The 13,002-nt window shown below is 41.9% G+C and overlaps 1 protein-coding gene across 13 annotated transcripts in view; it reads left to right on the top strand.

The window, feature by feature from the left end:
* Positions 1–13,002, top strand: part of CASK (calcium/calmodulin dependent serine protein kinase) — a 346,895-nt gene that overhangs the window by 275,244 nt on the left and 58,649 nt on the right. For all 13 annotated transcript variants that reach the window (XM_032426584.1, XM_032426582.1, XM_032426577.1 and 10 more), the window contains 3 exons: positions 6,214–6,291; positions 8,980–9,060; positions 10,690–10,878. In XM_032426584.1, coding sequence (XP_032282475.1) covers positions 6,214–6,291; positions 8,980–9,060; positions 10,690–10,878 — 348 coding nt within the window. The remainder of the gene's footprint in view (positions 1–6,213; positions 6,292–8,979; positions 9,061–10,689; positions 10,879–13,002) is intronic.

Here is a 13,002-nt window from a genome sequence, read left to right as displayed (position 1 = left end):
GCAGCTAATATAACACTTTATGTTAACTGGAAGTAAAAACTGAAGAGGCACCTGGGTGGCTCAGTTGGTTAAGCATCAGAGTCCTTATTTCAGCTCAGGTCATGATCTCAGGGTTATGAGATTGAGCCCCACATCAGGCTCCACACTAGATGTGGAGGCTGCCTAAGATTCTCTATCTCCCTCTCCACTTCCTCCCCTACCCCCACTCCACTCACGCTCGCTCACTCTCTCTCTAAAAAAAAAAAAAAAAACTTAAAAAGGAAAAAAAAGAGTTCAAAAACAAATACACTTGATATCTTCAAATTGCAGGAAAGCAAATAGCAGAAGGAAATATATTTTGCCATTTCTTTTTTTTTTTTTTTTTTTTAAAGATTTATTTATTTATTTATTTGAGAGAGAATGAGAGACAGAGAGCATGAGAGGGAGGAGGGTCAGAGGGAGAAGCAGACTCCCTGCCGAGCAGGGAGCCCGATGTGGGACTCGATCCAGGGACTCCAGGATCATGACCTGAGCCGAAGGCAGTCGCTTAACCAACTGAGCCACCCAGGCGCCCTATTTTGCCATTTCAATCCGCCATGAACTTAAGCTTCTTGGGCAGGGGTTGGCAAACTACAGTGCTCAGGCCAAATCCAGCCAGCCACCAATTTTGTAAATAAAGTTTTATTGGAACACAGTCATGTCCATTCACTTATGGATGGTTAATGGCTGCCTTTGCATAAACGGCAAGGCTGAGTGGCTGACAGAGTCCTACTACCACACAGCCTGAGATATTTACCATCTGGCCAGGAAATGAATAGAATTCTAGCATTCTTTAACAGGGCAAGGCTTGCAGTTGATTGGCTAATATCTTTCAAATCATATTTAGTATATTTTTTTCCTACAACCTGTAAGTAGCATTCCCTATAGTTCTTTCCCCAAATATTTGCTGAAGGTGTCTCCCTGGCAGAAGACTTTGTGTATTCCTGAATTCTGATATAAGCCAAGGAAATCTGGTATGAGAGAAAGGGTGGCGCATCACGGTCACGGTCCAGCCCCTGCTGCTCCAGCCACAGAACCCTGAGCGTGACACTTCACCTCACTGGACCTCAGCTTTCTCCTTAAAATGGGGGAGCTGAAGAAACAAATTACCTTAAAAAAAGTGGAGGAGCTGAACCATGTTGGTCCTCTTCTACCTTGAGAATTTGATGAAGTCAGCCTTGAACACACTCCAAAAAAGAAATATGGCCAAAATAGATTTCTTAATTTTGAGGGAAAGTTTTTAACTATGCAAGAAGGACCAAAGATAAATGGTATCTCGTTCCTAAAGAAACAAGCTAAGAAAGTATTCCCAGTCTGTTTATTTTTATGTCACTCTGAAATTTTTTTTAAAAAAATCTATTTCCAGTTCCTTGGCACCAGCTCAAATACTCCTTTATTTTTTCAAGAAACATGTATTAAACATCTCCTGTGTACTCAGCCCCATGTGAGGTGCTGTTACTGAATGTCAAGGAACTCGAGAGTCTGGTCATGGAAAAGAGAAAGCAGCCCTTAAACAGCATGTTCCAGAACCCTGTCCCTCAGGCAGCCAGGGCCCTCTTGGCTGTCGATGTGCTTGATGTGGCAGTCCTCAGATGTTGGTTTTGTCCTGGGTTCTGCATCATCAGTGGACTCTGGAGCTGGCCTCAGCAGCACCCTCTCCGCTCCTGCACCCAGGTGTTATCCCACAGCTACTTACTTCTGGGTCCCTTTGCTCCCTCTTGGACAGGGACAGCCATCCAGATGGCTGCAGCCAGATCACACTCTGAAGCAGCTCCTTGACTCATGGGAAACACACACATACACTACAAGGGTGGGTTGCCCTACCACCGGCCTCACCCTGCTGGCAAGGGCTGCCCCAGGTGGCCTCCAGCCAGGAAAGAGGCAGGCATCAGTATTTTTCACTCAGGGCCACAAACATCACCTGTCAAGCTGCCCCAAGGACTCTCTCTCACAAAGGGCTCCTACCCGGTGCACCAAGATGGGCCTCATAAGTCACTGCGACTGGGCAAGCATCCCTCCAGGGAGTGAGATAACAAGCTCTAGTTACTGGCACCTCCAGTTTCTGTGCATGGTTCTCTTGGAGCACCCACCACCCTTCACTGGGCATGAGGAAGAAGGCAACTCCCTCTGCCCTCCTCCCCAGGAGGAAGGAAGGGGAGATCAAATACTTGCTCTCTTCATCCTGTGATTCCTACAGACACCAGGCTTCTGCCTCTGTAGGCAGAATAGGGCATAAGGGTGAATACGGAAGGACCATTTTGGCTGCCTTTCAGCAAGCCCTAGAGGGATGGTTTCGCAGCACTCTAGCAGGCTTGGTGTTACTTCCTATTGGCCTTAGCTCTGGGCTCCAGCTGAAGGTCCAAGACAACAGGGGAAGTCCCAAATCACATCATTCTAGATAGTCTTTATACATGCTGCAGCCTTCATTTGTTCTCAAAACCCAGCCACGTCTCACTCCAAAGCCACCTAGACTTGAACTTTGAATCCATAAGAATGAGAAGTTGAAAAGCTACATATTTCTGACTACTGTTTTAAAACACTAATGTTACATTGCATTAAAGCATTCCTCCATGGAGGACTTTTTCTTTACCTGCTTTGCCCCATTTCTCAAATGGTTTGTATTTGTTGTGGGTATCGCTAAAATATTGTGAGTCCTGGAGGCAAAAACCCAGTCCCAGAAATTGAAGAGGGAGATGAAGGTTGGCATGTCATGAATGCACATCCAGATCGTCTCCAACTTGGGGCTCACTCAACTGAGATCCCTTCCAGTTGATAGCACTGGGGGCAAAACGACTCAGGTTCTCAACGGGTTCCAGCTGGCATAGGTTTCTGGGCCTTTGGCTGTATGTCTTTGGAATTTGGGAGTTCTTTGAGGACAAGAACTGTCCTCTTTTTCATTTCCATAACCCCAGTAAATAGAACTGCACTGCCCAGTACATAGTAGGAGCTCAGTTGGTGGATGGATGGATGAGTCAACAACGGCTCACTTCTGATGGTGACAAAGTGAGCCCCTCCCCTCTCTGCCCCTTCCTGCCATGGTTCTTACTTGTCCTTCTGCTTCATGAGCAGGCAGTTGAGATTCACCATCTATCCTTAGCTATCCGTTGTGTCTAGTGCCTGCCTGGACTGCTCCAGTCCCGGGCTCTCCTAGGAGCTGGAGGGGCAGAGCCCAGTGCCCCCACCTCAGACAGAAGAGCCCTTCTTTTAATTCCTTCTACTGCTTCTGCCTTGATGGGAAGCACCCAACCTCTCCCTCGTCCCACCACTAGTCCCACTGCACTTTGGGCAAATATGTGATGAACTAGATCAGGCCAGACCAAAGAAGCAGAGGAAAATTTGGTCTGAGCACTTTTTGAGGAGCAGGGCCCTAAAAATGTTGACACTCCAGGCATCTGTATGCCACCTGTGAAGTGGCTGTAAGGCTAGAACAGTGGGTCTCGCTTTACTACTCTGTGCCTCAGTTTCTTCATCTGTAAGTGGGAATAATAAGGGTATCAACCTGATAGGGTTGTCTGAGGTTAAATGAGGGACTATATGTTAAGCATTTTCACTAATAACTAGCATCTAGTAAGTGTTCAATAAAAGTAGCAATTCTTACTGTTGGTACGACTACTGGTACTCTCAGAAGTTGGTACTTGTGCATAAGATTTCCAAATACCTAAGGAGTTTATTAAAATACAGATTTCTAGACCCCCTTTGCAAATTCTGATCCAGTAGGTCTGGAGTAGGGTCCAGGACTCTCTGTTTTAACAGCTTCAGCTGGTGCTGCTGCAGGTCCTCAAGAAAACACACTGACATAAGACCTAGGGAATTTTTCAACTTCTGGTTCCTTACTTTTGGTGGGTTGGTTTTTTTTCTTCTATTTTATATTGCATATGTACAGTATTTCATTTATCTCTGTAGGCTAGTCTGGGAATCTAACACTATAGATAACATTATTTCTATGGGAAAATCTATTCGCTAGTTCCAAACTTCAAAATGTACAGTCCTCACGTACTGCATGGAGCACTGGGTGTTATACGAAAACAATGGATCGTGGATCACTACATCAAAAACTAATGATGTATGGTGACTAACATAATAAAATTTTTTTAAAAATGTACAGTCCTTAGAGATAGAAGCCATTCAGAGGATGAAGACTGCCCGTGTGCATTCTACAGGGATTTGGGTGAACTTTGTGAGCCAGCCACATATCACTAGTTCCCTAAATGTTAATACAGTTGATCTCTGAACACCGCGGAGGTTAGGGGGCCCACCCCTGCATAATCAGAAATCCACATATAACTTTGGCTCCCCCAAAAACTTAACTACTAATATCCTAGTGTTGACCAAAAGCCTTAGCAATAACATATAACAGTCGATTAACACATATTTTGTATATGTATTGTATACTGAATTCTTACCATTAAGTAAGCTAGAGAAAAGAAAATGGTATTAAGAAAATCCTAAGAGGGGCACCTGGCTGGCTCAGTCAGTAGAGCATGTGACTCTTGATCTTGAGTTTGAGCCCCACATTGGGCATAGAGTTTACTTTGTAAATTAAATAAGGAAAAAGACCCCTTCTCATTTTCTAGAGGAGAGGGAACATGGGGGGAATAGAAAACTTATCTAGAGACTCCTTGCGCTTAACAAGCTGGCAAATGGATACATAACCTTCTATAAAATTGTAATACCCGCTACTGATCTACAGATGAGGGTACAGGGAGATGGGTACTCAGTGCTGATGATATTGTAATTGGGGCAACCTTTAAAAAAAAATCATAAGGAAGACGGGCGCCTGGGTGGCTCAGTCCATTAAGTGGCTGCCTTCGGCTCAGGTCATGATCTTAGGGTCCTGGGATTGAGCCCCGTATCCGCCTCTCTGCTCAGCAGGGAGTCTGCTTCTCCCTCTATGATCTCTCTCTCTCTTTCTCTCTCAAATAAATAAAATCTTTTTAAAAATGATAAGAAAAATACATTTAGAGTACTGTCCTGTGTTTATTGGGGAAAAAAAAAACCCGCAGTAACTAGACCCATGCAGTTCAGACCCATGCTGTTCAAGGCTCAACTGTATAATATTTTAAACAGCATTTTACTAGCCTACTTACACTGTGCATTTAACCTCTGATTTAGTAGTACTTTCTCAAAGCCCTCGTTTAAAAATGGTCACTGCTCTATCTTCACAATGTTCTTATTGGGCATCTTTGTAATTATGTATTTATCATAAGGCATTTTTATGGATGGTATGGCCCAAACAAATCATAAGGCTTTATCTTGCATCAGTATAAACAAATCTAACTGTAACCTGAAGGATGTATACAGTCAGTATTTGACCTGTACACTAGCATTGTGGTACGTGGGAGGAGGGAAAAAAGAACTAAACAAAAACCAATGAAAAAAAAACCCACCTATCTTAGAGAAGTTAGGAAATAGACATGGCAGACTAGCCAAAATCCATTTTAACTTTTCACTTTTCAAAGCAGACTGTCAAATGAGCCATTTTGTTTGAGGTAGAAATTAATATTTTAATTGCATTTCTACCCTACAGAGATTTTTCCTTAAAGAATTAAATTGTCTTCAGAAAGTCAAATTTTGGATCAGTTAGATTTGTGGCATTTTTGAAATCTATTTAGATTCTTTTCAGTGTCTTCTCATGCTCTGTGAATTTGCAAATTCAAGAGGAAAAAGTTCATGTCCTTGATTTCCTGCTGAAGGATGCCAGTGCAGATACTGTTAATAAACAGCCCTAGTAAAACAAGCATAAACCTTTTGTGAGAACATTCCTTCCTAGAAGGAGTTGGGTTTGCCCTTTCCCAAGATTTAGATTTCGGTGAAAATTCTTTCAGATGTGTCTCGGCCAGAAAGCATTCTTTCATTTTGCTCTGTATCCATGTTAGTGACTATTGCTTCTACTGGAGGCAACAAAATATTGCAATTCTGAAATAGTGATCGATTTTAAATGAGAAAGGAAACTGCCACATTGACAGAATCTTGGACCATCTATTTGAAGATGATTTTCTAAAACGATACGCATAAGACTCCTCTTGCAACAAGTTTCACTGAATGAGTAAGAGATTATTAATGGGAGGAGACCACTGAAATCATCAGCCAGCGTTTGTCAGAGGAAGATATTGTTTAGTGAAATAATAAATATGCAGCTCTGAACGTTTAGCAAAGAATTATGAGTGTTGATCGGATTTTCTTCTTTGCTTTTAGCTGTATGACAAAATTAACACAAAGTCTTCGCCACAAATCAGGAATCCTCCGAGTGATGCAGTACAGAGAGCCAAAGAGGTAAGTGATATATTTTGTAAATGTATCTGGGAGTCATATTTGCTACCTTTATTGAAAACATTTCTGCTGCTCAGTAAGAGGTGGTTTCCTTGGAGTCACAGTTGGACCATTACAGTCAGATTTAGTATTTCTAAGTTTATCACTGAACATTTTACATACAGGAAAGAAAGAAAAGCCTCAGGGACAACAATGCCTCGATTTCTAGTTCTGGTTCTGCTATGTAAACTTGAACATGTTAATATATGAGTTGTACTTCTCTTTTTTAAAAAAAAATTATTTTACTGCGCTTGGTTGGAAATAGGCTATGAAAATTTGAGTTGCTTTTTTTAAGGTGGTAGTGTTTGGAAGTTAATTAAATATCTATAGCAATTAAGTATACTGAGTTTAGAGAAAAGTTGTTTTTATAAATTGTCGTCTAGTGTACATGGCTGTACCTATTACCAACTTTTTTTTTAATGTATTTTTTTTTATTTTATTATGTTAGTCACCATACAATACATCATTAGTTTTTGATGTGGTGATCCACGATCCATTGTTTTCGTATAACACCCAGTGCTCCATGCAGTACACCCTCCTTAATACCCATCACCGGGCTAACCAATCCCCCCTCCCCTCTAAAACCCTGTTTGTCTCTCAGAGTCCATAGTCTCTCCTGGTTCATCCCTCCCTCCAATCCCCCCCCCCTCATTTTTCCCTTCCTTCTCCTAATGTCCTCCATGCTATTCCTTATGTTTTTGTTTTTTTTTTAAGTAATCTCAACACCTAACGTGGGGCTTGAACTCACAAGCCCGAGTTCAAGAATCGCAGGCTCTGCTGACTGAGCCAGCCGGGCATCCCAACTTTTTTATTATAGAAATATGATACTGCAAAAAGTTTGGATAAGTAAAAATCCATCCATAATCCCAGCACCCTAACACAGTAATTTTCATTTCTGCGTATACACTTCCAATCACTACCATTTGCATATAAATTTTATTTTCTATTTTTTTGCATATAAATTTCATGTAGCTGCAATCAAAATGTATCTTTTCTTACTTGATGTTATATAATCATTTTTCCAATGTTTATACTTGGTCTTTATAAATATAAATTCTAATGAGGGGATAAATCTTCTTTGTTACTACTAAATCATAATGAATTAGCAACTCCTCCATTGTTAGACATGTAGTTTTTTTTCTTTCACTTTTGATGTTATAAAAGTCTGTATGCAAATTAATATTTCCCTTTAAAAACAGTTTTTATACAGTGAGACTACTAAGGAAAAAGAGTATGAAAGACAGAATCCCTTCCCTACCAGATTTTAAACACCACGCCTGCACTAGAGAGCATCGCATATTCACTGAGAAACAAGACCAAGGGTGCTGCTGGACCTGCCCATGCGGTCAAGGGCACCAGCCAGGAGAGGTTCTCTCTGACTTAGGGGATCACACCTCACTGTTTAAAATCACAGACTGTGAGAGTAGCAGGGGACCAGAGAGAACACAGAGTTTCATCCTTCCATTTCACTGGTAGAGACACTCAAAGCATAAAATACACAGAGGAGAATTTGCTTAACTTCATTACACAATATGAATTAACAGCATAACCAGCACTTGTTAAGGGCTCCTTTAGATAAGAAATAAACCCTGTAGTGTTTGTTTGGTCTTTTTCCTTCTTTCCTGAGGGGGTGATTGAGTAGCACTTTAGGTATGCCTGAGAAATCTAAGCCTTAGAGGTCATCTAAATGACCTCTTAATGGTACTTCTTGCCCCAGTGTTAAGATTCTCCAGGATGAGGCAAGAGATTCCTCTGGGTGGATGACTTGTGTGCCCCTGACATCCAGTCCTGCTGAAGCAGTCTTTGATTGGCTCAACTTTAGGAACTGAGTGCAATGTGTTTAACTACTCTGTGAGTCCAACCATCTACGGTTAGAACCACAGCCGTATGTTTACTCTGGGGGGCCGGGATGGGGGGCGAACAGCAGAGGCTTTCCTCTTGTCTCCTGTCACATAGTCAAATTTTAAATGGAGTAACTCCATCCTGATGGTAACGGATAACTTTTAGAGTGGAAAGAGAAGTTTTCAGTGGTTTTTGGTTTTTGGTTTTTGGTTTTAACTGTTCTCTTGGATTCCCTGGCAGCTGATGCTAGGAACTATTCACAGAAGCATGGTGTCCTCTATGTGAGGAGATGTGTGTGGAGAAGAACACTGACTCTGCCAGGCTGCAGGAAAATTACTGAAGTGTTTCTTTTCTTTAAATGGTTCTTTATGTGAGCCCGTGTCATTTTAATCTTTCTAAAAGGGATCGACTGTTTTGTTAATATAAAAAAAGCTGCTATTAACTTTTATTACAGATTCATTTTGAGAGTGAGTTTGGAAAAAAAGATTTGTAGAGATATTTTCCCATTAAGTTGCTTACACCTGTAGTAAATATGTATTGTGGACTTGTCATTTTGTTTTGTATTTTTCAATAACCTTTCGGGTTATAGTTGGGTAATATAGTCAGAGAAATTATAGCAATTTTATTTTTTATTGCCATCAATAAAGTCCTTTTATATTGATAACTTTTAATAAAGTGATGAATTTTTTCCAAAGTAATTGTTTTGCCTGCTGTAAAAAAATCTATTCATAATTTTTAATTTAAAAGAATTCTCTATTTTCTAAAGCTGGCATCCTGTTTATCCTGTTATACATCTTGCTTATTTTTTAGGTATTGGAAGAAATTTCATGTTACCCTGAGAATAATGATGCAAAGGAACTAAAGCGTATTTTAACACAACCTCATTTCATGGTAAGTACCAATTAAACTTCTATAGAACTAAAATCTCACTTTCAAAAGAAGTTTTTAATAATCCTCGTAAAATGTGGCCGTCTTCATCAGATACGTCGTTACTCATACAATATCAGACTGTTAAGATTACAGTACCACTCTGAAACAAGTAATACATTATATGTTAGAAAGAAGATAGTAGGAAGGGAAAAATGAAGGGGGGAATCGGAGGGGGAGACGAACCATGAGAGACGATGGACTCTGAGAAACAAACCGAGGATTCTAGAGGGAGGGGGGTGGGGGGATAGGTTAGCCCAGTGATGGGTATTAAGGAGGGCACGTTCTGCATGGAGCACTGGGTGTTATACACAAACAATGAATCATGGAACACTACATCAAAAACTAATGATGTAATGTATGGTGACTAAGATACCATAATAAAATAAAATTTAAAAAAAAAGATTACAGTACCAGGTAATACCAAATACATCAAGATCCTTTTTGTTTACTTTGTGTCATAGTCGTAAAGATGCTATTCCTAAGGTCGCTCTTCAAGGACTGTGTGGTCATCACACAAGGGATTTTCTTCCTGCTAGGATAGTTCTTAAGTCACTGGAACTGTGTATGGTACTTAAACCACAGAGAACTCAAACTGGAGACAGTTTTCACTAAAAAAGAATTCTCTGAACCTTGGTGATTTATGGGAAGAATTCCATCTCTCGACGATGCAGACCTCTTACACTCTCTTCATTCATTTCTATTGTATGGAAAATGGGGACAGCATCTGTAGTTAGCCAGTTTTAACACTAAATGGTTAAACAGAACTCAAAATAGATGAGATACCTTTCTGTGAAACAAGGTCCAGAATTATCTACTTAACTGCAATTCAAAAGCATGATTACAAGTGGAAATCCGTGTTAAATATAACATTTTTTATTATGTTCAGTTAGCCACTGTATAGTACATCATTAGTTTTTGAATATAACATTTTTAAAACATTAGCTACATGGGGGGCCTGGGTGGTTCAGTCAGTTAAGCATCTGACTCTTGATTTCAGCTCAGGTCATGATCTCGTGGGTCATGAGATGGAGCCCTGTGTCAGGCTCTGTGCTCAATAGGGAATCTGCTCAAGATTCTCGCCCTCTCCCTCTGCCCCTCCACCCACTCGTGCTTGCTCTCTCTCTGTCTCTCTCAAATAAATAAAATCTTTAAAAAAGGGGAGCCTGGGTGGCTCATTCGTTAAGCATCTGCCTTCAGCTCAGGTCATGATCCCAGGGTCCTGGGATCAAGCTCCACGTCGGGCTTCCTGCTCAGCGGGGAGCCTCCTTCTCCCTCTCCCACTCCCCCTGCTTGTGTTCCCTCTCTCACTGTGTCTCTCTCTGTCAAAAAATAAATAAAAATTTTTAAAAAAAAGAGTTCTTGGTTAATACTATCTGGAAAGATACTTGCTCAAAACTCCAATTATTGCATTGTTTCTTTTTAAATGTGTTCCCATTGTAAGCCCCAGCCCAAATTTGCCACCTCTATTTACAGATGATTCTTTCTACTAAGTTGTTTGAAATTGCATTATGTCTGCCTTTATTTGAAATAACACACTTCTGCTGGAATAGTGCTATTATCAATATTTTTCCTTTCTTCATAAACTACCAGGCCTTACTTCAGACTCACGATGTAGTGGCACATGAAGTTTACAGCGATGAAGCATTGAGGGTCACACCTCCTCCCACCTCTCCCTATTTAAATGGTGATTCTCCAGAAAGCGCCAACGGAGATATGGATATGGAGAATGTGACCAGAGTCCGCCTGGTCCAGTTCCAAAAGAACACAGATGAGCCCATGGTAAGTTTTCTATACTCTCAAGTCCCAGCCTGAATTAGGGCTCCCAACTTCAGCCTACACTACTAGGGGGCGGGGAGGGAAGGAGGGCACGAGAGTGTTAAAGCAGCCTGTTTCGAGATCCTCCACCACCTCCCAACCTGCACCCAGAACTGTTCCAGCTGAGGCCATGCCTGAGGCCTCCTCCCACCTCTCCTTTCCCAAATGCTCTGCAACTTCACCAAAAAAGGACCTACCTGGTACAGTACTCCAGGAAAAACCTTGGGGGCACAATTTGAAATACTGGCATTGAAAAAGCAAATGTCTAATGACATTGTGAAAAACATCCTCTTACAAGATCTGTTGCCTTCAACAAAACCAGAGGAAGACTGATTTGGAAGGCATCCCAAGAACTGAGCAATGTGGCTAAAATAACATTCCTTCCATTCACATCTACCTCTTTAATATGAATTCATTTTCTCGGGGTGTAGGAATAGCATCGGAATCAATTGATGCTGAACCTGCCTCATTGTCACAGAATCCTCATAGATGGGGAAAGGAAGATCGAGGAAAGGCTCCTTGGTGTTAACCGAGCAAAGTGGGGCGTGGGGCAGGAGGGCAGAGTGGAGACCATCCAGGCCAACCAAGCGGCGTGTGCAGAAGCCCACTAGTCAGAAAGGCTCTTCGCGGAGTTTCAGAATGGAAAGAAGGCAGCAGGGCTGCCGTGTAGGAAACGGTGCCTGGCAGGAACGGGACACACGAGTGTTGAAAGAAAGACATGTTAAGGATTCTGTTCTTTGTCTCAAAGACAGTGGGAGGCTCTTGAAGAGTTTCAAGCAGGGAGAGAAGATCAGATTTGCATTTTAGAAAGACGCCCTCCAGAGAATGGATTAGAGGAGGACGAGCGAGGTTGTAGGGAGACCAGGGAGGAGATTATTGCCTCAGGACCGGGGAGAGCGGATGGGACTGGGAGCTAGAGGTGCGGAAACCAAATGGAAAGAAGTGAACAGACTTAAAAAAGTAAAATCAATAGACCTGGATAATAGATTGACGGTGGGGACTGAGGGAGAAACAGTTACCAAGGATGTCCCTTAAGCTTTAGATTTTCACAACCAGATGGACAGTGATGCTACCCATTGAGAGAAAGACTATTGGAAAAGTTCCATATTTGGGGGAGGAATCCTATCTTTAGGGAGAAGGGGGGAAAAAAGCATTCAAACTTAACGCATTCATATCTTTCCCTCAGAGCATAGAAAAGGGATATTGGGATATAGAAAAACAAATTCCCTACTTAAGAAGGTTGCCCAGTTGCTTTCCAGATTAAAGGGAGAGCTACAGAGCAGTGATTCTCTGACTGCCATTTCCAGAGAGCCCTCAAGCCTAGATGTTTCCGGTTGTAATTCTCACTTACTGATCTCTGCCCAGCACTTGCAGCAGGCAGGGGGCACGTGAATCACTTCACCCCTTTTTGGTGCCATCCAAACAACCCTCTGGCTTAAGAGCACAGGCAGTAGCAGCCTTTGGCTGCCTTGGGCAGATCACTTCAAGTCTGTTCATACTTTGCTTAGCAATTATTGCCAGAAGCATACTTGACTAAATGACCCCCAAGATCCCACCTGGCTCTGAAGGTCTAGTATCCATTTATTCATATTATCTATTCATTCACTCATTTAGCAAATAATTGTTAAGTGCCTACTGTGCGCAAATCACTGTGTTGGATGCCAGTGATGTAGCAGCAGGTAAGACACGCCCCCCCCCCCAGAGCTCACTTTCCCCAGGGCTGCCAGCATCAAATCAGTTTGCTAAACACCAACAGTTATGACAGAGCTATAGAGGAGAGAAGGCTGTGTCCAAGAGGCAAGAAGAAGTGGTGACGTTCAGCCAAGCAAAATAGACAGGAAAGCCGGAAGGACCACAAGAAGGAGGCCCAGAAGTGTCCTGTGATCATCATATTCTAAAGCAGCCCAATGACATTTGTGTGATCTTTTCTATGGAGGCTCACTACCTAAACACCATAGACTGAGTAAAAATGTATCCCTCAGTTACTTTTCTCAGAAAGCATAAAATGGCCCTGAGTCTCCCCTAAAAGTCTCCTTTAAAAAAGCCTTTCTCTGTTCTGTCTTTGATCCTACTGAAAGTGTGCATTCT

The sequence above is a fragment of the Phoca vitulina genome, unplaced genomic scaffold (genome assembly GCF_004348235.1).
Source record: "Phoca vitulina isolate PV1807 unplaced genomic scaffold, GSC_HSeal_1.0 scaffold35, whole genome shotgun sequence".
Taxonomy (NCBI): domain Eukaryota; kingdom Metazoa; phylum Chordata; class Mammalia; order Carnivora; family Phocidae; genus Phoca; species Phoca vitulina.
The sequence above is the reverse complement of the archived record's forward strand: the minus strand, read 5'-3'. Positions and strand labels throughout refer to the sequence as shown.